This window comes from Channa argus, chromosome 11 (genome assembly GCF_033026475.1).
Source record: "Channa argus isolate prfri chromosome 11, Channa argus male v1.0, whole genome shotgun sequence".
NCBI classification, from domain to species: domain Eukaryota; kingdom Metazoa; phylum Chordata; class Actinopteri; order Anabantiformes; family Channidae; genus Channa; species Channa argus.
This window is the reverse complement of record NC_090207.1, coordinates 9185192-9212332: the sequence shown is the minus strand read 5'-3', so window position 1 is coordinate 9212332 and position 27141 is coordinate 9185192. Positions and strand designations below refer to the sequence as shown.

The 27141-nt window shown below is 37.7% G+C and overlaps 3 protein-coding genes across 10 annotated transcripts; 2 read left to right on the top strand and 1 right to left on the bottom strand.

Moving 5' to 3' along the window:
- Window positions 1-31: 31 nt before the first annotated feature.
- Window positions 32-17612, top strand: spef2 (sperm flagellar 2). Of its 7 annotated transcripts, none has more exons than XM_067522441.1 (37): window positions 32-579; window positions 678-780; window positions 914-1166; window positions 1294-1455; window positions 1664-1804; window positions 1968-2044; window positions 2142-2439; window positions 2641-2829; window positions 4097-4284; window positions 5371-5542; window positions 5618-5840; window positions 5950-6023; window positions 6245-6302; window positions 6434-6474; window positions 6714-6817; window positions 6952-7199; window positions 7330-7396; window positions 7486-7640; window positions 7846-8019; window positions 8336-8469; window positions 8724-8848; window positions 9105-9243; window positions 9845-9982; window positions 10322-10467; window positions 10624-10684; window positions 10986-11045; window positions 12327-12462; window positions 12736-12874; window positions 13264-13336; window positions 13517-13673; window positions 13767-13873; window positions 14126-14308; window positions 14645-14737; window positions 14902-15072; window positions 15197-15391; window positions 15668-15790; window positions 16047-17612. In XM_067522441.1, the coding sequence occupies exons 1-37, from the start codon at window positions 522-524 to the stop codon at window positions 16065-16067; spliced, it is 4986 nt and encodes a 1661-aa protein (XP_067378542.1). In that variant the 5' UTR covers window positions 32-521; the 3' UTR covers window positions 16068-17612. The 7 variants fall into 7 exon arrangements, 6 of the variants coding, with proteins under 6 accessions (XP_067378542.1, XP_067378545.1, XP_067378541.1 ...); XM_067522444.1 differs by having other exon boundaries at window positions 1658-1804; window positions 2142-2223; window positions 16047-17611; XM_067522440.1 differs by having other exon boundaries at window positions 1658-1804; window positions 16047-17611.
- Window positions 17613-20030: 2418 nt separating this feature from the next.
- pdxp (pyridoxal (pyridoxine, vitamin B6) phosphatase) lies at window positions 20031-23047 on the top strand. The gene is made up of 2 exons (XM_067522451.1): window positions 20031-20853; window positions 21930-23047. Exons 1-2 carry the CDS (start codon window positions 20256-20258, stop codon window positions 22274-22276), a joined length of 945 nt encoding a protein of 314 aa, XP_067378552.1. The 5' UTR covers window positions 20031-20255; the 3' UTR covers window positions 22277-23047.
- Window positions 23048-23292: 245 nt separating this feature from the next.
- kgd4 (alpha-ketoglutarate dehydrogenase subunit 4) lies at window positions 23293-26826 on the bottom strand. 2 transcript variants are annotated; one of them, XM_067522454.1, is made up of 5 exons: window positions 26525-26826; window positions 26217-26352; window positions 24715-24778; window positions 24173-24372; window positions 23293-23703 (listed from the first exon to the last, which is right to left on the bottom strand). In XM_067522454.1, exons 2-5 carry the CDS (start codon window positions 26268-26270, stop codon window positions 23686-23688), a joined length of 336 nt encoding a protein of 111 aa, XP_067378555.1. In that variant the 5' UTR covers window positions 26271-26352; window positions 26525-26826; the 3' UTR covers window positions 23293-23685. The 2 variants fall into 2 exon arrangements, with proteins under 2 accessions (XP_067378555.1, XP_067378554.1); XM_067522453.1 differs by having other exon boundaries at window positions 26799-26818.
- Window positions 26827-27141: the final 315 nt, after the last annotated feature.

Below are 27141 nucleotides of genomic sequence, written 5' to 3'. Positions count from 1 at the left end.
AAATGCTAAATGTTTAAAGGCAATAAAGATAGTTGACCTGCAAAATTGTCAGTTTTTCACTGTTCCAACCGTCTAACATAATCTCCACAATTTATTCATATGCTCAGTTGCCATTATTATCAGTATGCTCAGAAACCGTCACAGGTTAATTTATCAGTCCAACAAATACAGGTTATTGTCTTCTGTTGTTTCCTATTTAATGAAAGATGGCCGCTTGCCCGTAATGCTTAAGGTTGAAATTACACGGCTTCTGGATCAGTTTGTAGTCAATATATTTGTGTCTTCATTTTGGATAGAGAAGTAAAAAGCTGCTCTGGGGCAAGCTCGACCCGCCCACTCCCAGGAGAACCCTGTGAGCTTGCTGGGCAACCCTGTTGACAGGTCGCTATGGCAACAGAGCACCGTCGGGGCTTCATGGGTGCCTGGCTGTTTTCTGTCACTACTATTCAACTAAAGAGTCGTACTACGCAGTAAAGTGTTATTTATTTAGTTTTACTTCAAGTTGAATCAAAAAGAAGAATATGTCGGAAATATTGTGCAGGTGGCTGAACCAGGAGCTCCGGCTGTCAAAAACTGTCGGTAAGTGCACCCTACTGTTACTTAGCTACCTGCTAGCTTAAATATGCAATGTGCAAAGTATTTTATGTCGAGAAGTAATTATATGCTTATTTATACAGAGCCAAAGACCTTTGCCAAGGATTTCTCAAGCGGTTACCTATTTGGGGAGGTTTTGCATAAATATGAGCTGCAGAACGATTTCAGTATGTTTATGAAAAAAGAGTAAGTTGCGCCCCTCTCTATTTGGCAAACTGTCTTGTGTTTTTGTTGCTGGAAAATAGCTGTTGTTTCATTGTCCAGCTCAACAATGTTCAGTTTTATTAACGTTGATTGCCCCATTTTTTCTTTTTCATAGCACCGCCATCTCCAAACTAAATAATTTTACTCGCCTCGAGCCTACTCTGCAGTTATTGGGGATCTCCTTCAGCATAAACACAGCCCAGGAACTGATGCAGGAGAAGCAGGGTGTTGCCACACGATTGCTTTACCAACTTTACGTCTCACTTGAAAAGAAGAAGAGATCTGATATTAGCGGGACCATGATGGAAATGATGCAGCCTGCAGCCAATGCAGCTCTGCACAGAAAGCAATATGAGATCTACTCTGATGTAAGAGGAGGGGGGATGAGAAACTTAGTGAAAACATGCTGTTGCCAATTTATTTGGGCATGCCAAAAACAACTATTAAGTATATCTGACTTTTTTTAAGAGTCTTAGTGTCTTTCTTTTTGTATAGCGGCTGCATCAGGTGGTAAAACGTGATGCAGAACTGAAGCTGCAGAAAATTTCTCAGCACTACGAGAAGAAATTCCAGCAACTGAGTGACAGGTCATCCATAACCTATCCTATTAGACAACCCAAAATCCAGGATGAGAAGCGAAGAAGGAATATTGAGAAGGTACAAACTTGAGATCACTAAACTAAAGAACAGTATCACTAGTGCTAGTGCTAGTAGTAATTCTACGCTACCCCAGTATTATTCAATCGAATAAGACTTTACCAGACTTTAAGTTTTGATTTTTCAACAAGACTCTTTATCAACAAGACTCGTTTTACACGATATTGATAGTGTTGACCATGAAAAACTGTGTGTTTCTCAGCTGCAGGTGTCTCATCTGAAGTATAGTGGCATCATGCCTTTAAACCAGGCTTGTATTGTCAAGGTACCCAAGCCACCTTACTACACTTTACAGCTCAACCTAAAGAAGAGACTGCAGAATCAGCGCCGCAGACAACAAGCAGCACAGGTTTGCTCCAAATTAGGTAGATATATAGATATATATCCTACACAGGAAAATAATTGTTTTGTTTGCTAACTGGGTGTCAGTTCTAGGGTGGTTCCAAATGAAGGACATGGGTTTATTACACATACTGGAGTTATTGTAATTTCTCTGTATTTTGTCAATTCAGAATGTCCAGACTGATATAGCCCAGTTTGAGATAAACAAGAAGAAACTAGTTACTACTGGTTTTCCTTCCTCTTCAAGGTAAAAGAAAAGGAAACATTCCCTAATTTAACATTGTATTGGTTGTGTATTATTGACTATAATAGGACAAAAAAGATTTAGTAATAAACCTTTTCAGTTGTAGTGTTCAGCCTCTCCCTGGCGATCTTCCCCTTGTTGGCAGCAGCCAGAGCTTTGAGGTCCCTGGAAGCGTAACTAAGGTGATATTAAAATCCAACAGTGAGTATATACAGGAGATCCGACAGAGGCTGGAGGAGAATGCTATAGCTCGAGAACAGAGAGAGAAACGTCGAAATAGATTCCTGGTGGAACAGCTCAAGGCCCATGAAGCCCAAGAGGTGAAACTCTTCTCACTGAAGAATGTTGATATATCTGATGTAGATATAATAATAAAGGCCCACACTGACATGAGTAAGGTTTGTTTCGCCTTCTACATAACCACTCTTATTGTTTATATCTAGTCATCCAGCTTTTTTTTTTTCTGTGGACCAAAAGGAAAATGACTTAAATACATTTGATATATTGTGTTCTCTTTGACCTTTTGCAGTCTTCGTTGACATTCACCATTTTAACCCAAAATCAATTAACTGATCCGCCACCTCTGCCTTACCCTGCAGGAGGCCCAGCGTGAGGAGCAGCTGGTGAAGCGTCTGACACGTCAGACTCAACAGGAAAAGCGTTTGGCAGTTCAGCTGCTACAGATTCGTATGCAGAAGGAGGTGATCCGAGAAAACCGCCTGTTCAGAGAGCTGCAGTACCAGCAGAGGAGAGAGAGGGACATCCAGGAAGCTCTGGAGAGGGAGGCGGTGAGATAGGATGAATAAGGAAGAAGAATAACTCTGTCTGTTGTCACTTTTGTATGAGGCTGTATCTGTGATACTATGAGTCATGTCATTGGGAGAGAGAGAAAGGGTTTGGTTTTGGTAGTTTGTTTAGCATCAGCAAGGTATCTGGTACAATGAATAAAAAGAGCGGGACAAATTCGACAAATATGCAAGAAAGACTGTTTCAATATGTAAATATATGTATTCCTTTAGTGATGACAGACTCTAGAAGGCCCATTCTGAAAGAAGGCAGAAATAGTTGGTTAATTGGCCCATAAAGGTTGACAGCTATAGTCTAGTGTGGTTTCAGTGTTACATATGGTCCAGGAACCTAACCCAATTTCTTGTGATGAAGTCTTTTACAGTGTTTGTTTTGTTTGTTTGTTTGTTTGGAAAATTACTTAGTGACTAAATCATATGATTAAATGTGCAAATGGAAATCTACACCCTAAATGTATTTATTCATACAGTTATTTTTTGTACTCCACACGTAATTGGTTAGAGTTTTGTTGACAGATGATATCATACAGGTGATATGTTTATTCGTAGAAAAAAGATTCTTACTATAAAATTGTTTTTGTCAGTTTTGATTTGTAAGTTTAATTTAGCAAATCCTCTGCCCTATCCCTTATTGTGACTACATAGATAAAACTCCAGGGTCTATAACACAGTCCTCAGAAAGAGGATATTTTGTGTAGTAAGTTAATTTAGTGGCTCTTTTCTTAATAGATACTGCTTCATCTATGGTAGATCACCGTGTTAAATTAAAGAGAATGAATGATAGCTTTCTAACATTTCCGACATCTTTTTTGTATTGTGTCTGTGTTTGGCTATCATGTTACAGTGCATGCACAACAGTTGCTCTGCTCCTTGCATTACATTTTTTAAATATTATGGTCGGAATGGACCAGGTAGGAACCTCATGGAGATAAACTTTAACTATCTTGTATTGATGTTGTTTCTATTGGCAAAATAGAAAGCTGAATTTGTTGGTACATAATATATATATATATATATATATTGTACATACATATACACATAATGTTGGCTATACACAATGTAGGAACAATTAAACTGACCTTTATTTCTTTGTGCTATTAGTAATCTACTGGTGACAGAAGTTGAATTTGAATTACCTATGTAACATTTTTTATTTTTTTTAAATTAAATTCAAAATTGTTGGTTAGTGCGAGAATTTATGTTATACCTTCTCTACTCATTTCATGTTTCTGACTGGCGCCTGGTACAGACTTTGGCTCAACAGGCTAAGTTGGACCATGCCGAAGAGATCAGAAAGGAGCTTGAATTCTTAAACAGGATTGCTGCTGAGAGATCTCAGCTCAGATACCAGAAGCACTTTAAGATCTGCAAGGACATTTTGGGGCAACTAGTGGACTTGGCCACAAAGGCTGGAGAGTATCGACTCCTCAGTGAGAAGTATGTAACACTGTTGCTTTTCATTATGCAATGGAAACATAAGACATCCAAGCTGTCCTGGTGGTCAGCAAATCCATGTATGTATAAAATTCTAGTATTGGAAGCTTCCAAGTATTATAATTATAAATAAATGTGCAAGTTAGTTAATTTTAGGTGTAAAACATAGTTATAATAAGAGTCAGTTATAAAATCAGATCATTTAGTAGTTATTAAGTTATGAAATAATTAATGATCTGATAAATGGGATTAAGAGAGGGTCCCTTAAATAATTAATGATCTGATAAATGGGATTAAGAGAGGGTCCCTTGTACATTGTATTTGTTTTTTTATGGTTAAACAAAGTTCACATTCAAGCACAAAATATTTTATCACATAATATATTTGGAGAAAAAGAAATTAGTCGCAGAAATAGAAGCAGAGTGAATAAAGTTCATAGACACAGGCATCAATGGGAAACATGGTCAAATGGCCTATAAGTATTGGTGTGTTTCTATGATTACCATTGTTTTTTTCTTTCCTTCTATGAGATATCAATAAACTGTTGTTTTATGACTGTAGTGAAGAACTGAAATCAGGCTAAAGACTGAAGTCTTTTAAAATTGAAGATTTGAAGTGCAGTGCTAATTTGAATGCAACTCAAAAACCTGTGAAAAACATACCAATATTTAAGACATTCCTGTGCAGCTGACCAATGGCCAAATACAGTCAGGAGATGTCAACATCCTGTCTGCTTCTCCTGTTCAAATACATCTTTCCACACAACCCTGCTCAGCATTCCTAAAACACTGTGTACCCTGCTACTCTAGATTCTACAATCACATGGTCTTCACTCTGTATTTATCTGGCTAACAATTACGTAAAATACAGTTGCCTTAATCATTTTGAGGCTTTGTCATAAACTGTTGCATATTTTAAATCCATTTGGAAAACATTAAAAATAGTGCAGTTAACTGAAATGCAGTCAATCAAGTGGACAGCCAGTTTAATCAAATCTCTTAGCTTATTAAATTATTGGTGCAAATTTAGTTTTAACCACACTTCCTCTTATTAAGTTTAAGCTTTACTTGCTGTCCTTTTTTTCTGCAGTCTGATTCCACAGAAGCTGATGAGAGAGTGGAAGGAATTGCTGTTCAGAGGTCTGCCTCTCTATGAGCCCACAAAGGGCCTGCAGCCCACTATTGAGTTCTCTGGCCCTCTAGATCCCGTAGAGTGTGAGAAGCAGGAGATACTCAACAACCAGGACTATGATGAGTACACTGTGAGTTCAAGACATTAGTGTAGTTGTTTTTTAGATCATGAATGCTAAAGATTATCTTTGTCTTTCCATGGTCAGAACATGGTAGGTGAGTGGGCATGGCCAGAGGAAGAAGGGGCGACAAAATTACCCCTGACCAACAACAATATTCTTGGACATGTTGTTCGGCGACTGAGGAACATTGTTCAACCACCGAGCATCGAACCCTCCGCACCTTTATTTCCTGAATTTACCCTCAAGGCTTCTGTCCTCGGGAAATTTTGTTCTGGCAAGACCACCTGCCTGACTAAGTTTGCTGAAGGCATGCTACTCAAACAAACCCACACTGCTTATTTATGTTTTTAGTAGTAATATGAATAACACTGTATGGCTTCTTTGATGTTGAGTATGTGTGTTATTTTCTGCTTTAGCACATGGCCTCTATGTCTTATCAGCGCACAAACTGGTGAAGGAGGTGCTGGATGCTTACCAGAATAGAGAGGAGGTTAGTGACATGCAGTATAATAGTGTTGTTACTTAACTAGTATTGCATATTATTAAATCTAGTCACATAATTATGCTTTACAATTTTTGAGAAATCATAAAATCTCACCAGTCTCTTACTGATTCCAAAAATAAAATAAGTCCAACACACACGGCTTTAAAAGATCCTTTATGATCTTCAAGATTTTACCTGTTAAAAACCTGTAATAACAACATTTACAGGTCCCAAAGCAGGAGGCAGAAAAGGCCAATGATCAGTTGCTCACATCACTGAAACCTGGTGGGTTACTGAAACCAGCACGATTTTATTCTATGCAATTTAATACTAAACATTATGTGTGTATTAAAAATGCACTGCACTATAACTCTATGTTTGATGTGATATATCACTCATGATCTAAATGTTTTTAGACCTTGATACTGAAGTGGAAAGTAGAGACCGAAACATAACAGTAAGTATTGGGCTGTGTGTACAATATATCACATTTGTAGTTATTTGACTTTACATAATTTAACCAATATTCAATTTATATCACAAGCTTACCTGATTATAAAATAATTATTTTAGTGAAGTGATGTAATAATTCAATACAGAATATTAATAATTGTTTTTGTCTACAAATGATGTGTACCTATTTGAAATCAAATAATTGCTTCTTTTCCTACTTCTGTAAATGTGTCCCTGGTAAAGCTTTCTACTCAGGCCATGCAGGGAAACGCTGTAGAAGAAGTGCTAAAGAAAGGCAAAATCATCCCTAACGAGCTGTTATTGGACATTATAATAGAGGCTATACGGTAATCACATAACCTGTATTGCATAAAAATACTGTATTTAAAATGTAGTGACTTGTATTTTCTATATTTCTATATGCAATTTACAGCATGGATTAAAAAAAACAACTATACAATATTTTTTATGTCCTTACTAGGCAGGTTCCAGCTCAGGCAGGTTGGATCCTGGATGGCTTTCCAGAAGACATCACTCAGGCCTACCTGCTAGAGAAAGGCCTGGGTGGATCTGTAGACGTAGAGAATGAAGTTGAAAACAGCAGGGCAAACCTTGCTGCAGATCCTAATCCACCCAGGCCTCCACCACCCCCAGCTCCTGTGTTGGACTTGGTTCTGCTGCTGGATATTCCTGATGACAGTGTGGTCAGACGGGCATACAGTCAGACTGGTGGGAGTTTACTGCTATCTTTCTGTGTGTGTTCAGAAATGTTCTATTGGAAGCTGTTTGTTCCAACAGAAACTAACCATCCAATTACACATTTTATCTTTGTGTGCTTCTCTCATTCCTAAACATGCAGAAACAGATACTACTGCTAACTCCCATACCACAGACCAAAGCTTGTATCTGGCCCAAATTCCACACAGGTAAAAAAAAAAAAAAGGATTCAGATGGAAACTGAAATAAATACATTACAGAGTGTTTGTATAATAACTAACATCCTTTCCTGCTCAAGGATCAACGCTTTTCGAGACACCTGGCCCAAATTAGAGAAATGGTTTGGTGGAAAGCAAAACATTTTGGTCCATGCTGACGCCAGTGTAGATGAAGAGGAGCTTTACAAAAGGGTGGACTCTGTCTTGCAACAGATGTTGTTAAAGGGACAGAAAGGTAACTGGGCATTATAGTTTTAGCAATTTTCCTGCTCAGAATCCACAAAATTAGAGGAAAAAAAGATTAAAATAAGATTTTTTTTTTATATAATCAGATACTGATGGTGAGATTCTGTGCCATTTTTGGACATGAGAGATGCAATATTTACACACAATATTCTGATTTAGTCCTTATTCAGTTTATGTCTTTCCTTCTGTTGAAGATCCATTTCACAGTGGAAAAGACGAAGTGTCCTCTTCTTCAGCTGCCCAGCCACTTGTAGATCCACCCCTATCACTTACAGAGGAAGCTGCTGACCAAACAGAGTCCAATGCTATCTTAAGTGAGCCAGAAGCCATAAGTTTGCTTGCCAAATCCAACACACAATCCTCCAAAGGTGTAGTCTGTGGATTACACATTTTTTCAAGCCATATCTTATTATTAATTTAAAGTAACATAAGCACGTTCACATATTTTAGATTAAATTAGATCTTTATTAGATAACACTTTTTAATCTTTTTAAGTCATAAAATATTGGAAGAAAGTAATTTTGTTTTCAAAAGACTGTGTTTACAAATTATATTCCCTGACCATAAACATGATAGAAGTACATCATATTGTCGACCGACTTATGTAGGCATGTTTATATATTATAACTAATACCAAATTTAAAATTATTATTATTTATTATTATTTACTATTTTTTACTACAGGGCCATTTAGGAAGGCATCAATTCATTCATTGGCCAATGAGGACTTTCAAGCAGCCACTAAAATATCACCTGAGACAGCCTGTCTCCCTCTAGGTTCATCCAACTGGGTTTATGTTGATGAGCCCCTTCCAAAAGTAGGAGGCCATTCATGTTTATTATTAGAAGTCGGCTAATTTCTTGTTTAATTTCTTGCGTTTTTAATGACATGACCACTTACAGTGCTGGTTACCAGCTCTAGTATGATTTGCATTCTGTACTGGTTTCTTCCTATCTGTAATTTCTTTTAGAATTTGTTTCACTGTGCAATTATGTGATATGAAATCTGTTGCATTACACTATATCTCACAATCCCCATTTTTTGTTCACCTCTTCTTTTCTTTACCTATAGGAGATCCCAGAGTTCCTGTGCACCTTTTGGGAAACAATGTGCATTTCTTATGTGAATAACGTAAAGACAGTGATGCAGCAGCTGCGCTCACAACATGCTGTTGTTAAACATCTATTCCACATCAGGTATTCTGGTGGGCCTTTGAATTAGTGTGAACATGGTTTATGTCATGCAGTACACTAAGTACAGATAAACGCATACCTTTTGAAACTTTGAAAAGTTTGCATACTATTGTGCACGTTTTAGTCTTTGTCATGCGTGCTTTACAAACAAATAGATAAAATGTTGGTTATTAGAAATGTATTTAAAATGGTGAATGTTTGATAAATATTACATATTATGTATAACTACATAATTATTACCTGCTCCCTGTATCTATAGAGAGGGGTTTAAGCAGTATTTGGGACGTCCAGACTTGAAGCAGGAGCTTGTTTCTCAGTGGCAAAAGGATTTTAACAGCAAACCAGATGATATGAGAGAGGATGAGGATACCAAAGCAGAGCTACATCTCAGACTAGATGTAAGAAATGTATTATAATAAACTAAAATTACAGATGTCCCAAATCCAACAGCAGTATCGAGTATCAGGGGTCGGATTCTGCCTTTGTGTACATGTACTCATACTTGTAAAACTCCTCAGATACTTTGCCTGGTCCCACGTTAGCCTCTGCAGGTAGATGGAGGTGGAAATAGGCTTGTGGTTTAGAGCGGTTTTAAGATCATTGCTAAAGTCTTAAGATCTAGTTACTAATAGTCATACCCATGTTTACTAAAATTGGTTGCTTAACTGCAATGAATTTAGGAGGATTTTACTGTCCAGCTACTCATAATTGAAGCACAACAGTTCAGTACTTGTAACAATACTCACTATCCATGAGTACTTAAATGTAAATACTTGTACTTGTACTCAGTCTGGGAAAAAGAAGTATTGGGACATTCCTAATATATGTGTGTGTGTGTGTGTGTGTGTGTGTGTGTGTGTGTCTATATATATATATATATATATATAGACACACACACACACACACACACACACACATATATATTAGGAATGTGTGTCTATATATATATACACACACACACACACACACACATATGTAAATGTCCACATTTTTGTACAGGAACTGCGTGAACGTTTGTGGGACATTAGTGACAAGTGTAAGGAGGAGAACGAGAAAGAGAGGGATGCTCTAATGAATGATGGTTGGTTGGAAGACCATATTGCCATGCTTGTCAACCACCACTCTACCCTCATTCAGGTAATTGTTCTGTTCATTTTTAGACAATCCACAAGGTTATTTGGGGCTTAAGAGGATTGAATGAGGGGTCAAGTAGCTTTCTATCAATCTTGCCTCAGCTGGGTAGCCTAAAAGAAGGTTTAAAAAAACAATGATTTTGGAACATCAATGAAGATATTTTGAAAATAATAAGCAAATTAGCGAAAAGCACTGAATTAGCTAATTGGAGTTAAGGTTTGAATCTCTTCTATTGCATATCATTCAAGTTTATTGGCTGTACATGTACATTTTCTGCTTATGTCTTTTGTGTGATTTCAGTATTTGACAAAACCATAATCTCAGATTGTTTGAATTATATAGGTGGAGCTGGATCGTTTCCAGAAGACACTCTCTTTTGTCAAGGTCTACTATTCAAGCATGTACAGACAGGTTTTGCCTGAGCCACCCTCAAACATCATCAGTATCCCCCTTGTGAACACTCAAGAAAATAAAGATCAGGACGAGAGGCAAGAAACGATGAATAACAAACAATGTAACATTATTCATGAAAGGCAATGTGCTGAAACACTATTGTGCACAGTTTCTTTTTAGTGTTCTGCAGTCTGTTAACAAATCAAATACTCCCCATCACATACTACAACCATTTCTTTTCTCCTCCCCAGACGTACTGACTCCTCTCAAGGGCTTAATAAAGCAAACCAAGATCAGATGGATCCTGTCAAGGTCACTCTTACTTTTCTTTATGAACCTTTTATTCACTTTGATTTTTTTAGTGTTCCTCAAGGTCTGATACACATAAAGGAAATCTATTTTATACCCTGTTTGTTTGGGTCATTTTACTGTATGTCTTACAGGTTGTATTATTTTATGAGCCAGTTGGATTTGATTAAGAATTTGTTTTTCAATTAATTTAGATGCAGTCTGTGAAATTGTAATATTGTAATAATATTAAATTGTAATTGATGTACAACTGAAGGAATATTTTATATATATATACATATATATATTTTGTTTTTTACTCTAGCAACCCCATGTGAAACTGATTTCTGACTACGAGGACGCAATCAGAGTCATCAGTGAATTGGTAATGCTCTGTGTGTGAGAGTTTCCATTTGCAAAAAAGAAACAAAAAAAACTGAACAGTTAATTTTAAGCAGAATATTTGCTCAAATCAAATATACATGTTACATTTTATTTTCATCAAAAATACCACCTCCTGCAGAAATTCAGAAATTCAAGTGCAAATGCTTTTAAATTGACCATACATGTAGCTCCCAAGTGTTAGTTAACCAATAATATGAGTTTATATTTGGCTCTCTCTCTATTTGGAGAATGATCTGTAATTTTTAGTTTAAATTAGAACTAACAATGGCCAAACAAAAACAGATTTCCTTAGACACCTGTCAGACTATTATTGTCTTGAGAAACGAAAGTTGTCCTTTACAAGATACAGCCAGGAGGTTAACGATTTCTTTAAAAGGAGTACACTCTAATCTCCAGAGACATGCTGCAATTTGATTCAATCCGGACAGATTCAGTGAAAGGTCCAAGTGCACATCTGCCCAAGAAGAAAAGTAATGCCCCTGAATTGGCTGCATCATTAATAAAACAAGAGAGAAACCAGATTGAAGAGATACTGTGAGTGGGAGCATGGGTCAGCTGGTCTCATAGGCACAGTTGCTAACAAAAAATCCCTTAGTTTGGAAAATGGTAAGAAAAGGTTGTAGCAGACAAAGATGCAAAGTGGTCTTTAGATAACTAGAACAAAGCTTTGTGGACTGATGAGTCAAAGTTTAGGGGTGTTTGGATTTAAGCAAAGAACATATGTCAAATGCAGAGCCAACAAAAAGGTGTTAAATGCCTGCCTAACACCATGGAGGTGGAAATGTAATAATCTGGGGATATTTTAGTAATGGGAGAGTGGGTGATTCGCACTGTGTGCAAGGCATCCTCAATCAGCATGGATACCACTCTATACTGAAGAAGCATTTGCCATTAACTCTGGGCAACAACTAATTGCGGACAACTTTATTTTTCAGCAAGACAATGACCCCAAGCATTCTTCCCTGTTGTGTAAGATTTATCTAGAAAAGAAAGTAGCTGCTCTTGATGATGGCTTGGCGAGTGTAATCACTAGATGTGAACTGGATCAAGCTGGTGTAGGAGAAGCTGGAGTTCTGGGAGTGGGAGGAAGTCACACCTGAATATATAAAGAACCCAATCAGTAGAATGCCATAGACTTGTCAGACAGTTACACTCTGGACAGGTCACCAGTCTATCTCAGGGCCAAGTGTTCAGATATGCTAACCATCTATCACCAGATAAATCCAATTGTTCTTGATGTGTATTGGTAATATGTGTGTAGGTGTCGGCAGGAGCCCACCAGGGGGAGACAAATGAGTACGATGCAAGTGATGAACCTAACGGCAAAAACCCAGAAGTCAAAAGCTCACAAATCAAGCATATACATCAAGAATATGCAGCTGTAGTGAGTCACGAGGGTATGTGTATATACTTTTGAAAAACATCTTTCGTTTATTTTTTTTTATATTTAGTCACCTTAATATCATATAATAGAACTTATTAATTTGCTAAGTGTTTTAAAAACATTGTAATATGAATGATAAACATGCAGGTGTGATGGATTTAGTATGTTTTTTGTATGTATGTTTGGTCAACAAGAAAGACATCAAGTTGCCATGACTCAACTTCCAGATACACGGTCAGTAGACTTATATGGATTTGTCCTCTGTGTGCATGTGGATGTTGTCCAGTGAATGCAGCAAAGGTGCGCATTGCAATGGTCAAAGGTCATGGTCTGATCCTGGTGAACTCCCTGAAAAGCAGAGCAGAACAGACCTTAAGTAACCTGCAGAAGTGGTTAGAAACACAGTATCTTGCAGAAATGAAGAGGTAAGGTACAGTACAAGTGTTCGTTTGTTTATGGCATTGTTTGATGTGGGTAATGTGTATATATACATAGAGCAGTTATGAATGTAAATAAATCATTGGGTGAGTTAAGTAGTGCAATATTGTCACATTGCACTACTGCCCCTGTTTGTTTTTATTAGTGTGGGGTAAATGGTATGTGTTTGATCAAAATGCCATAATACTGTATGTTGGCAAACTGACCTTTTGAGCTGTAGTGATTTTTATTTCTTTAGCTGTTTTGGTTTAAAAAAACAAATCACATAATAGGATAAGCAGTTACAGATAATGAATGAATGGATGAATATATTTTTGTTATTAATTGTAAATATAAGATGTGGTGTTTATGTTATTTTATCTTTGTCTGTCTGTAGTGTTGACCAATTATGTGAAGTGGTTTGCCACCATATAGAGGCTGGCTCTAAGTTGCAGTATGAGCTTGTGTTGGTATGTGGTTATATTATGTCTGTATTGATAAATGAAAACTAACCTAAGTAGATAGTGTGCTAACTAGTTATAGTAAGACTACAGTACAATGAAATCTGAATTGTTCTTGAGTGTGACATTAACATAATCTGGGCCACTGTACCTCTAAGCTCCTCTTTTTCTACATATTATGTTTTCCAGGAATCTACCGACTTCTATCTTAATGGAGACTGCCACATGGTGGCTAGTCCCGCTCCCCCTCCCCGTCCACCTCCTATGGAGAGACCTACGCAGTCAACCCTGACCATTGCTCAGTTAGAATCACTTTACCAACAGCTAAGGAACATTGCTCCATCAGGTAGATACATGGGAGACAAAGTTAATGTGATCTATTAATTGCACTATCTAGCTATCCACTCGTCAATTCCTTTCTTTCCTCTCTGACTTTCAGGCATCATGTCTAGCTCGGAGTTCTTCAGGTTTCTCAGGGATATTCTCTCTGTTAACACAGGCAGAAACTCCCTGCCTAAGACCTGGATGAACAAGAATGAAACACAGGTATTCTAGAGACTCTAAACAAAATGTTTAATAATGATTTATTTTCTCTTAACTTTATAGCACCACTTGATACGACATTGCCATTAGGTAAGCTGTGTAGGCTGAGAAAGACTTTAAAAATTACCACATAATCACATAGTAGCGAAAGAAAAACACAACACACATTTCTGCACCATATTGTCAATTGCTTAGTCCATGCAACCAAAATTGAACTAAGCCTACAGGAGCACTGTCCTTTTTCTCTTGTTTCAGTTGAAGGAGATTGTGTCTTTGCTGATGGACCACTACCAGCATATAGACTGGTGTCAATTTTTACTGAGTGCTGCCCTCCCTTGGCCATTTCCCTCCATAACAGAGCTGCTGGTAGTGCTACAATGTTTCAAGGCGGCAGATCCTAACAGCACAGGATATATAAACGAACAGCAGTATCTACAGGTTAGTCTCTACCGCAAACCGTATAGTTCATGGTCTCTACAGACCCAAACCCAGATGTATACTCTAAGGTAAGTTTTTCTGGTCAGACATTTGAACTTTCTTTTAAATCACATTAAGTTCTTTTACTCTGGATGAAATCGTATAAGTTGGATACTTGTATTAACTCACACCGATTGGTGGCCTCTCTTTCTGCAAGCTCGCCTGGGTTCAAATCATTGTGACAACACATGTCACAATACTGTATATGTATTCTTTTTATAGAATAAAGTGACAACTGTAGATCCCCAAACATAAAAATAAATGTTTAAATTTCTTCCTTTGCCTCCTTTCTACCAGACAGAGTTGTGGTTTTCCAGTGAGAGTGCCCAGCCTAGCCCTGAGGATCCCTCTGAGCCTCTACCCTATGATCGTCTAGCTAACCTACACAAGGTAAATGAGATGCCTGACAACTTAATTTAACCTTAATTTAACCATAGATATAATATTTATGCTGAAAAAGGAGATCCAAGTGGTCATGACACACAAACAATATAAGCTATTGTTATAAGAAGTGATAAATAACTGTAACAATTGTCTGTGTTCTTCCTCCCTAGTTCTTTTTCCAGTTGTTTGCAGATCACTTTTTCTCTCCCCCCCAACTGGATTATGTGTCCATGCTGCAATACTTTGCTGCTGATCCGAATCCCAGGGAGGGCTTCATCAGAGCACTTAGTGTAGTGCTTGGACAAAATCTTGAGCTCTCTACAGCAGGCCAGCTTGTCAAGGTGAGTTATATTAATGATCAAAGAAAAAAAGTGAATTTAGCATTGTTATTGTTAAATAATTTTTTTCTTCTTTACCGGCTATGTCATGTCAACTTGGCAAAATAACTGTGTTTTACTTATGCAGTCCATGCCCAGTATAGAAGCAGCTGCAGAGCTCAGTTTTTCAGAAATTGACATGGAATACAAGAAAGAAGAGGCTCTGTGTACATCAGGCAGTTCATCTGCAGAGCCAGAAGTGTCTATACCTGCCCTTTTTGCTGTAATCTGTCACAAAGCCACCAAGAGGAACCTACTCCCCCCAGGAAGCCTGAGTGAGCAGGTACACATTGATTGATGAATAAATAGGAAAATATTTTTAGGAAATAATTTATATCAATATATTTTATTTTTTATTTTTTTAATTAACTTAAAATAATGTATGTATAGCTTTTATCATAGTGGGAGTAAAATAAATCAGGCCAACTCCCTTGATTGTCAAAAAATTGATATGTTTTAATTTGCTGCATCTGTGTGATTTTGTTTTCTAAAATTATTTTGAAATCCCATAAAATTAAAACTCTTCCCTCTTTTCAAACTTGCCTCTTTTTGCATCTAGCACCTGGTGCATATATTCAAAGAGCTAGGCTTCAAACCAGAGGACTGTGTTCCCTTCTCCGTTATCTCCCCGCATCCCTTTATGCAGTGCATAATGGAATCATCAACACACTACCAACTTGTAGTAAGTCTGTGTAGACTCATCTGCTTGTTCCTTTTTCTGTTCCTTTAGTGTTCATTAGGTGACAATCCAGAAGAGCACACCACTTACTGTGATCAGTCACAAATCATCTAGATCTTTGAGCATCATGTGCAGTCATATTATGTTTCTTTTAAACCACAAACTTACATAAAGATGTATCTTTCTGTCTTCTCTTTGTCCTTCATTGCTCTGTGTTATGAATTGTTTTTCTCTGTCTCGCTCTGTCTCTTTCTCTCAGAACATTTGCCCATCAGAATGAAGGAGAGACTAGAAGCCTTAGAGTTTCCCAAAGCATGAGACATAAACAATACATATACACTCTACTGGATACATCAAGAAGAGCAAATATTCTCCTTACTCTTTCATTAGAAATGTCTGCTGGAAATATCATCTGTATTGCCGATTTTTTGTATTGACTAAAGACATTTGAAACCATAGCTTATTTTAGTAATTTTTTTAGTAACTTATTTTATAAATATATGTAACTATTTGAAGTTGTAATAACACTGATGATGGCAGGAGTGGCCCATGTGCTTTCGCACACTTCTGTGTTCTTACCCCAGTCCAATTTATTGTCAATAAACAATCCAAGATATTTATATTCTTCCACAACTTGCACACTGTGATAGAAAGTACATACAAATAAATATTAATAAATGAATAATCAGCAATAAAAGTAAGTGTTTCTTGTTATATGTCACAACAAACAATCAATATCATCAGTGATTTCTTTTCTATTACTAATTGTTTTAGCTAATCTGTTACTAATGGAGAAAATTGCGCCTGCATCTTACCGTGAAGTTAAACTGTATTTACAGGGTACATTTTGGTAATAATGGTGTAGCTTCACTGTACTTACAAATATTTACTTTTAGGTACCTGATTACAAGATACACCGTATGGGAAATACTGGGATAACCACCTGGGAACTTGAAAATTATTATACTAGTATAATACTAGTATTTTGTAAGTAAAGGGTACCTATTCTGATATTTTGTGGTACTATGATAACAAACAATTCTGTGTTAGCAGGCAACACAATGAGAAATTGAACTATAGGTTCATGGTAACTATAGGGTGTGTATTCTGTCATTACAGGGTACTGGATGAACATAATGGAGATGGCTAGGGTTTTATTTCAAAATGGGCATGTAGACTACCAGATAAAAGTGTATTGCTTATGATTTTTCTTATTTCATCTGACGCACACCAGAGCAGGATGTTTGCACTTCAGCTGCCTTCACATAAAGTCCTTCCTGCAGAATTGTGCAGAGGTTTGACCTTTATTTGTACGTGAAGAACATAACCGCTGTGAAACATTGAAAATACAATTTTAATTCTCAATTCACTGGTTTGTCCTCAATATTGATGCCCCCTGTCTTTCATTTAGAGCAAAATTGTGCTTAGTCTATATGTAACGTTAGCCCAACTCACTTTTGACTACCGCTGCTGGCTCTCTTGCTGTACTGGGAAGGAGATGCCAACTTTGGGTAGTGGATTTGGCAGCAACGGTCAAATTGTACTTGAACCTAACTCAAGGTTTGATTTTTATCGCTGGCTGGTTCTCTCTGTTCACTCAGGGGGAGTAAAGGGGGTTTACACAATCACACAACTGTTAAAAAAGGTGTCAATATCTGTTAAGATATACTTATAATATACTTCTACTGCATGTACTTGGAACAAAAGAATAACAGCGACCACTTTAATATACAGCCCGTGGACCGTGTAGTTACTGTGTATTTGTAAGAAGATTAAAACAATGACCAATTTAATTTACAGCCTGCAGACCCTGTACTTACCCTGTGTAAGTGTGGATACATACTTACCCACTAATTTATTTAATAATTTTAATAATATTCAATAATTAAATTTTTTTAATTAAATGAATTAGTATTTTAATTTTACTTGCTTTGAAAGATCGAAGACCAAAATTAATTTAATTCACTTCGCTGTCTGTTATACTGTATATGGACTGATATGACAGTTAAAATGTTACATTTGTTGTTATTTCCTGGGAATGGAAGTGCTGGTGAAGCTAAGAAGGTAAGCTTGTTTTCCACTGAATAATAATAATAATTTGTCTGACTCGAACTTCTTGGGTTGTGCAAAGAACATCTTTTATGCTGTCCTCGTTTCTGCAGGTAAATACTGTGAAAGAGGAGAATACATAAAAGTAAGCTTTTTTCTATTTTAAGCGCATTTCCTTGTTTCACCTACTGTATCTACTTATTAAAAGAATTGTTTGGTGAAACATAATGGTCTACTGGCTCTTTAGCTTATAACCAACAGCACCACTTGTAAGTCTCAAGTCAGACCTTCACACCCTGTTCTGTTGGTTTTCACTGATTCCCCTTCCACTTTCTAAACAAGACACACATGTGCACAGCAGTGATTTCAGTCAGGGCTCAAGCCACTGTTGAAAGTAAACCAGGCTTTTGAGGACTCCCTCCTATTTTCTGTGCTCCCATCCACTCCACACATTTGTGCTGGGGGTTAGCAGGGAGAAAAATACATATTATTCTGGAATTAATGACCGATTAGCACAGCTTGTTCTCTCATCTGTCTGACAGGCAGTTGCCATTTAGTCTACCTCGGTTCACAATTAGAAGGGCACGTGAGCAAAAGCATGACTGGAGAAAAAACTAAATGCAAACTTAAATGAAACAGAAAAAAGCAACAAAACAAACTGAAACAGAGACACTTTCTTGTTTTTGTTCCAAGTTGGAATTGCAGTTGTCTAAAGTATATCTTTCCTTAGCCTTAGTTCAAAACAGGTTTGCTACAGTTGTTGTGCATTGACTAATGGTAAATGGTCTGCACTTTTATAGTGCTTTTCTACCTATTGGCACTCAAAGTTAATAAGCCTTATCCATCCATCCATCCATTATCCTATTTTAGGATTGCGGTGGGGCTGGAGTCTATTCCAGCTGTCATAGGGAGAGAGCTGGGGTACACCCTGACAGATTGCCAGTCTATCGCAGGGCCAACACACAAATCCATACAAAGACAAAACCATTCACAATCACAATCACACCTACTGGTAAATGAGAGTTACCAATTAACCTAACATGCATGTCTTTGGACTGTGGGAGGAAACCCACCCACGCACAGGGAGAACAGGAAAACCACACAGAAAGGCCGCAGTCAGCTGAAGACTCGAATCTGCTACCTTTAGCTGCGAACAGCAACATTAAATCATCATGTAAAAGTACATTGATAATTGCATCACAATCTCAGAAAAAACAAGATAAACAGATGGAAGTGAAAGTTGATTACTGGATTACATTCCTGCACTATAATGTACAGATCCAATCTAAACTGTGCTGCTCCTAAGCCTTGGGACACATTTGATACTTTGACACTGCACTCAGACAGCCAGTCTTCTCTAAAATTGAATTGAATTAGTTAATATAAATTAACAGGTTTTGAGGATGGAAACATTTTTGAAGATTTAGATTTTTTGGAGATTAAATTGCTTAGAACTTAAAGGCGTCCTACCTTAACTGATACCAAACTTGCTTCTTTTGGTTCTAGTTTGAGTAGTATATCTAAATTAATGTCATTAAAGTTCCCCCTGACTTACTTACATTGAAATATCTCTCTACTTCTAACAGTTGGAGGAACCTGAACTGTTCATGGTGAAAAACTCCTCCAGATGAGTTTTTCAGCTAGAAGCAGATAAATATTTTAATATAGGGAACTTTAAAAGCATAATGTACATTTACACACTAATGTAAAGCCATTGCTGAAAAAAGTTGAAAATTGGTGTAGTTGCCCTTTAATTATAACAAACATGCTCTGGTATTATGAAGCATATTAAGGGAGTGCTGGTAATATTCCTATAATACATCAAGTAAAAACATACAAAACATTGGCAATGTACTAGTGTTAATTCAGGTATATTTCAACACGTAACATTTGAATCCAAGAACTGAAGGTCAATGGATTGTTTTTTTTACTGCTACTCTCACTTTCTGTAACTTTTTCCTCACTTTCAGAAAACGGATCACATGTTCGATCTGTGATAATGAAAACTGTTTCATTTTCACTTCAATATGCAGAATCTTTGAAAATTTTGAAATTGCGTGTATGATAAGTGTTTCTGCCACCACTTTTTGTTTTTCATACACTGTAAAATAAAAAATAAAAAAAACGTAGTATCGGCGCAATTTCAGTTCCAGAGTTGTGACACACGTGAATCTGATTGGTTTACATTGCTGCTATCTCATTGGCCAGTGTGGACAGAATGGGCGTGTTCAGGCCAATGTTTTCCTAGCACGCAGTCTGTGTGTGTTACCGCACCACGGACTCAGCAATGCGAATTTCTAGCATTGGTTTGTGTTAGATTTGTCATTTTAGCCGCTGTTATCAAAACACCATGCACCTGCTTTTAATATGGGGAATCACTAGCAGGTGAAACACGGAAGAAACCGAGGGAAAAGCCGGAATGGCAGGCGCCTTTGGTTTCAAAGGCTGCCAGAAAATTCGAGGTCCGCAGCTTAGAAATTTGCTCGAGGCGAAGGATTTCTTTCTCTTCGACTGCGATGGGGTCATATGGCACGGAGAGAAGGCGATAACGGGCGCGGCGAAGGTGGTGAGTTCGCTGATCCGCCAGGGGAAGAACGTAGTGTTCGTCACCAACAACTCCACCAGGCCCCGGGAGAATTATGTACACAAGTTCGACAGGCTGGGCTTCACCGACGTGATGCTGGAGCAAATATTCAGCTCGTCGTACTGCTCGGCCCTCTACCTGAGAGACGTCGTCAAGGTCTGCGGCCAGGTTTTTGTCATCGGATGCGAGGGACTGCGCACAGAGCTGCAGGAGGCGGGTATCCCCTGCGTGGAGGAGGTGGACGATCCAGATGCCACCATCTACGACTGCGCCCTGGCTCCGGACGTCAAGGCAGTGCTGGTGGGACATGATGATAAACTGACTTTTCTCAAATTGGCGAAAGCTTCGTGCTACTTGAGAGACCCGGACTGTGTGTTCCTGGCCACCGACAACGACCCCTGGCATCCTCTGTCAAGTGGAAGGATATTGCCAGGTACGTGAGGATGTTTGCTAATGTTGGCTCGGTTTGTTCCACTCAATACACAACATTTCACTTAGGTTCAGGACCATTCTAATGTCCTTGGATCTTTGTATTACTGCCAACCATGGATTGAGTAATGAAGGGTGGTGCTGGGCTTAAGCCAAACAGCTAAAAGGGTCAACGGGGACATGGGGTCGAGCCACACCGACTGTTCTTACTGTTATTTATTTTTTATATTTTTGTTTTTCTAAACACCACTGCACACTGCATATTTAAACTGCAGTAAAGCTATGACTTAAAATTAGTTTTACACTAAGACAGCAGAACAGCCCTTTTCTATATTATGGATTCAATGATCTAGTATATTGTATAGCTGTGGAAATCGGATGTTGCGTGTCCTGAAGAGCATTTACACAACCTCTCTTCGTGTCCAGCACAAACTAAATGATTAAATACACACAGTGTCCCCTTTGATAGGGGCCCCTTAGTAAAAGTGAGCTATGGTTCCCCCCTCATTGGACCGTATTTATCTGCATTGTGTACAACACGATTCACACCCGTTTCCCACGCTAGACTACATATGCATAATGCACTAGCCACTACTTTTCTGCTTAAATAACAGGCCTCAGCTGAACGTCAGTTTGCCTTAGAGCTACACACATTTATGTAGAAATGAATCAGAACCTTCTCTCTTTACTTCTTGTCAACTCACAACTGTAGCTATACAAGTAAAATATGATAAGATTACATAATGATGCACTTGGATTACTTTTATTAATATGTCTGAATGGTCATGTCTAAAGTAACAAGATCCAAAATTTCCAGAATAAGCAAATTTACATATTGCACTGAAATGAACTGAAATCAGTGGCTCTTTGAAAAATATGGATTCTGAAATCTAAAATATAGTTTCTGACAGAAACGTGGCATTGTACAGGCTAAACAGTAGTAGTATGTATATATATATATATATATATATATATATATATATATATATATATATATATATATATATGAGAGAGAGAAAGGTTTTAGTGTCTTAAGATTTGCTTTAATCTGACCTTCCTCTTATTTTTATACTCTGGCAGGTTCTGGGTCCCTCATCGCAGCCCTGGAGGTAGCCTCTGGTCGCAAGGCCACCGTGATAGGCAAGCCCAGCCGCTTCATGTTCGAGTGCATCTCCAGTCAGTTCAGAGGAGTGGACCCAGCCCAGTGCCTAATGGTCGGAGACCGGCTGGAGACAGACATGCTGTTTGGGTCCAACTGCGGCATTGACACCATGCTCACTCTCACTGGTGTGTCTCAGATTGAGGAGGCCGAGAAATACCAGAATAGTGAGCTGACCACCAACCAGAGCTTGGTGCCTGATTACGTGGTGGACACCATTGCTGATTTCTTACCTGCTTTTGAAGAATTGGATGAACAGAGCAATTGACAAGTTCTTTTGTCTCTAGAACAGAGTACATATTGCTTCTGCTACATTTCAAGTGCAATGTTTAGTCTGGCGCTTATAAAAGAAAAGCTACAATTACACAAAAAACTGTAAATGTTCCTCTGTTTGTTTTTGTTGTGATCAAGACACATTTAGACAGAATATTCTCCCTAAAATAATCAGAGTAATCCGACATATACCTCTGTGTTTCTTCTGGTGTTGTGCCCATTTGTGAATTGACCATGTTGCTGTAGGTGTTTATATCAATGTGACTATACTGCACTCTCTTGTCCATAGGTCATGTTTGATATCAGGTTTTGAACAGCCAGAGGTATTTTTGTAAAGCCAGGAAGTGTTCATTCATGTGTTTAAGACCTGGTTGTTTAATTTTCTTTTGCCAAAAGGCAGACATGTACTTCAACTAATGAAGAGTTGTTTTGCCATATGTGTTCGCCTGTGTGTGGCATCTTCTTGATTAATTCGCAGCAAGAGGAAAACTGTAACACTGTGCTTTTCTCAGCTCTGGTAGAAACTAAGATGACAATCTGCCAGATAGACTGGTGAAGTGTATATTCACCTTTGGCCTTTCTGTCATGTTTGTACTACTTGTGCCAATGTTCACGAGTAACAGTTCACTGAATTTCACAGCTAGAAAACCAGTAACACATTTATGGTGACCAGTCATATTGCACTGTTGTGAAATTTCAGTCTCGTTAATGTTTACCATATAGAGCATGCCAGAAATGGTAACAATAAATATGTGAATTTAAAGTATTGTGTCTTTAACGTCCTTATCTTCTGCTTGTTTGGGAACTATGTATTTATATAAAGCATGATAAGAACACAAACAAAATACAATGATCTTTTAATCATTTATATCCAGCAACTCACAGGAACTATTTCACTCAGTACTACTGTAATGTGATACCCAGCATCTCTTTGTCCAAACAGATCAGTTAGTTGTATTGCAGAAAAAAAAACATCAATTTTCCTCAGTGTGCCAGAGTCAACTTTATGCCTGCATTTGGGTATGCTGCTACTGCAGCAGAAGCTCAAAATAGTTACATAACTAACATAAGAAAAATGTTGGTGAGTTGAGCTAATAAAAAAAAAAGTTATAACAAAAGCAAGAAATCTCCAGGAAAGAGTCGCAATGCTAGTACAGTAAATGAGAAAAATATCGAAGGCAGTTGTTGCATGTGTATTAAAGTTAAAATGTCTTGTATAAACTTATACGATGAAAATACAATGAAGACTTGACATCTAAAAAATAAAAATAAAAATCATACATTTTAACAGAATTTACGTAATACTTTATTTTACAGCTTGTCTCATGGCATTAACAGAATTAAAGACATAAACTGATCTCCAACAGATAACGTCTTTGGTTGCAGAGATTGAGTTGATTCACATTACTCTGGTCCACCACGCTGTGGAAGAGGAAGGAAACAGAAAAGGAAAATGTAAAAAAAAAAATAGTACATTTACCTTTAACAATATAAAAACCATTGACCGTGAAATGTTTGTAAGATGCCCTCTCTAAATACGTCAGCTTTTTTAGTTTTTGTAGCTAGTTTTAAAATGTTTAGAAGGTGAAGTTTTGTGGTAACAGTAAACTTGTTTAATTGATTCCAAATTTTTTAAATGCATTATTATCTCCTTAGGTATCACAACTCTGCCTCAAAACTGTATTTCATTTTAGTCCGGGAACACAACGAAGCATCACATTGCCTATACCTACAAAGTAAGACTGGTAAAATCTACAGTCAATCATTTTATAGCCATTATGCAGGTTTATCCAAATCCAAGAAATCTGATGAAGTTGTAACTGATGATTTTTACTATTTTGATCCACCTTTATATTCAGGGCACATACAGATAATCAGTTCTACTCCTCACCTGGATATATTCTATTTCTTCCACTGTTAACGGTCTTCTGCGATACCTGGCAGGAAGTAACTGAACAGAAGCCAGAGTGTCTGGTGTGCCAGGGACTGGGGTCAAAGGTGCATGAGGCCTTGATAACGGAGGTGGTGCTGCAGTTGAAGGTTCGCTGGGTTGTGGCAAATTAACTGCTAATGTTTTTAACACCTCTTGGGCTAGAAAAGGGAGGAAAAAAATAAATGATGTAAAAACTATTCAGGCCCTAGAGCACATTATCTAGAGCAAAATTAATCAACTCACTGCAAAATATTTAATTTCATGCATATTATAAAAAATAATTGTTCATATGTAGGCCAAGGTGTTGGTTCTAATTATATTTGTGAAACCATTGGATCATTTTAAAATATACTGCAGCTTTATCTGGACTCGAGGTTATATTGACAAATGAGGGACAGAAAGAGATCAGGTACATGTACGAGTTACATAAACCAGACGAGTTTGGGGGGGTGAGTTCAATTTAGGTCATTTCAACTATTATTTACTTTCCTCGTACTCACCACTGGGTCTTGGGATGCCTAGTCTGTTGGGGAACTTGATCAGAGGAGCATGAGGCCGAACAGCCTGCAAAACCACACACACACCATAAAATCAAACGGTTTTTATAAATAAATATTGTGCGGTATTTGCAGGGTCACTCATCTGTCGTTCAAACTGAAAACTAAATACCCTGGATTTTAAAATTATTTGTTAAATCAATTTAAAGCACTGACAATTTCAAATTCAAAGAAAACTTGCCTACACTGAATAAGCTTTTTGCAAGATGTGGCCAGATTAACTATTGTTTCAACCTTTCACAAAGTGCAGTGTTTTTCTGAAAACAAGCAGAGCTGTTGACCTGACGTGTACTCTGAGCTGAGTACCAAGGTACTTTGTATGACAGGATCTTAATCTATTCATTCATTTACTAAGTGAAAGGAAATTTAAATATAATCATTAGCAGGAGACATTTTAGGCTCTTTGGCTGTTTACATTCTAATCCGTCATACAATGTCATCAGTAAGAAATCTGATCTCAAAATCAGCATGACAACGACCCCTTGTGGTGCACCCACAAGGAGCCCTACCAACCCTGGCCACAGCCTCTTCATTCTCCAACCATTAGTGGGGTTATCCAGCTGAGCATGGACTTGGACTCTGATTTTCTAGTAGCACAAAATTGGTTCACTTTTCCTCAGGTTACATCCCCAACCAAATGCTGCACAGCTAACCTTCAAGGCAGGTTAAATTCAGAGGATCAAAATAACAGGCATCAAAACCTGTCAATTTAAAAAATGTATTAGTGGAAAGAGGTTTCCAGTATGGTCAAGAACGTTTACATTAAAGCTGGAATTTATAACACTTGTTATACGTGTTATAAACATTATGACATTAAATCTCCACATTAAGATAACCAAATAATGCATTTTAAATGCATTTTACCTGCACAAATAGTTTTTGATTCTTGGCAGAGAATATTGTTTTAAATTCTTATTCTATGTCTGCAGCCCTGAATACGCTAACATTAGGAAACAATGATCGTAGTGATTAATGATAACAAATTACCATAGAACTCAGAAAAACCATAAGGACATTTTGTAGTGCCGGTGATGGAATAAGAGTTCACACCAAGTGTTATATTTAGTTGGAAAGCATATAGACTTTGCTTTTTGTGTCTAAATCTTTGCAGAGTTCCGTTTTTCGGTTAACATCAGCATGGTGCTTTTGACAAAGTTAGCTCCCTCCTTAACAGATCTGTACCACTGACATGACAGCGACACCGTCAATTATAGTTACTATTCTGTTGCTGCCTCAACATGTTAAAAAACACAACATAACTGTGTGTTTTACAGTTTAACAAGGACATCAACAAGGGTACGACAGTGAGTCTCCAGAAAACGCCTCGCCTAAAGCAGAATTTAACCATTCAGGACAACAACAACAAAAAACACAGCGATATTTTCACTTTATGTTTTTCTACATCGACCTGTTTAGAGCGATTCCATTTACAGGAGCAACATTACCTGAATAACTCGAGCTGCGGGAGCTGCCATTTTGGAGCTGACTTTGCTCCCCATGACGACCTCAAACGTTTTACTTCCGGCGTAAAAGGCCGCCCCGTCAGCTGTGGAAACGCCCCGCGTGATGGCGCTGTTGCTACTGGAAACGGTGATATTATTTTAAAGCCTGACAATGTGCACACAGGCACAAGCCTATAAATCGATGCGCAATGTGAGATATTTATATTAATAGACATTAACGCATACGCTAGAAGGTCTATATATTTCTATAAATATTTTTTTACTTGATTATTTTATTAGCCTTTCTTTACCTCTGTGGTAATTATGGCGTGCAGCCGATGGATGTGTTTTCCCTGTGTCCCACAAATTGTCCCGCTAGGTCAATGCTGAGATCATGCTAACATACAGCCTTAACTGTGCGTATGTTAAATTAACCTGAAATCCACTACGAAGCAACGTCAGTCGAAGTACAATAAGGCTCCAGGGGCTTTTTAAAATTCCCAATAAAGACACTAAATGACAAGGATATCCTATGAAAACGTTGATACAAAAACACTACACTGGGGCAAAGATAAAATATCCTACCCCATCTTTATTTTCAGTGCGCCTTGAAAAAAACAACAGAAAAGCGGTAATATGGTCACATGGTTAAAGTTTGTCCAATAAAAGACGAGGGCAGCAGCAGAGATCGTTAACACACGAAGACGAGTTTTTGGGTGAAACTCGTTTTTCGAACCAACCACAGAATTTCAACTACTTCAGCAGCTTCCATAGTTCTTATAATTTCCCAATACGCCATATTTGAATGGAGTATTAAAACAAACACAACCGACGTCTCAAAATCAAAACAAGCTGGGTTGATTTTTTTTACCTGTAAGTACAATCGAAGCCTTTTATTGTCGCCATTGAGCACATTTACGTATTGCAC

Coding starts and splice junctions, on each gene's coding strand:
- pdxp (XM_067522451.1), top strand. CDS start 20,256: ATGGCAGGCGCCTTTGGTTTCAAAGGCTGCCAGAAAATTCGAGGTCCG. Junction 20,854..21,929: donor AAGTGGAAGGATATTGCCAG/GTACGTGAGGAT, acceptor ATACTCTGGCAG/GTTCTGGGTCCCTCATCGCA.
- kgd4 (XM_067522453.1), bottom strand. Junction 24,779..26,216: donor CCGCAGCTCGAGTTATTCAG/GTAATGTTGCTC, acceptor GTGGTTTTGCAG/GCTGTTCGGCCTCATGCTCC. Junction 24,373..24,714: donor AGGCATCCCAAGACCCAGTG/GTGAGTACGAGG, acceptor TCCCTTTTCTAG/CCCAAGAGGTGTTAAAAACA.
- spef2 (XM_067522440.1), top strand. CDS start 522: ATGTCGGAAATATTGTGCAGGTGGCTGAACCAGGAGCTCCGGCTGTCA. Junction 4,285..5,370: donor TATCGACTCCTCAGTGAGAA/GTATGTAACACT, acceptor TTTTTTCTGCAG/TCTGATTCCACAGAAGCTGA. Junction 10,685..10,985: donor ATCAGATGGATCCTGTCAAG/GTCACTCTTACT, acceptor TTTTTACTCTAG/CAACCCCATGTGAAACTGAT.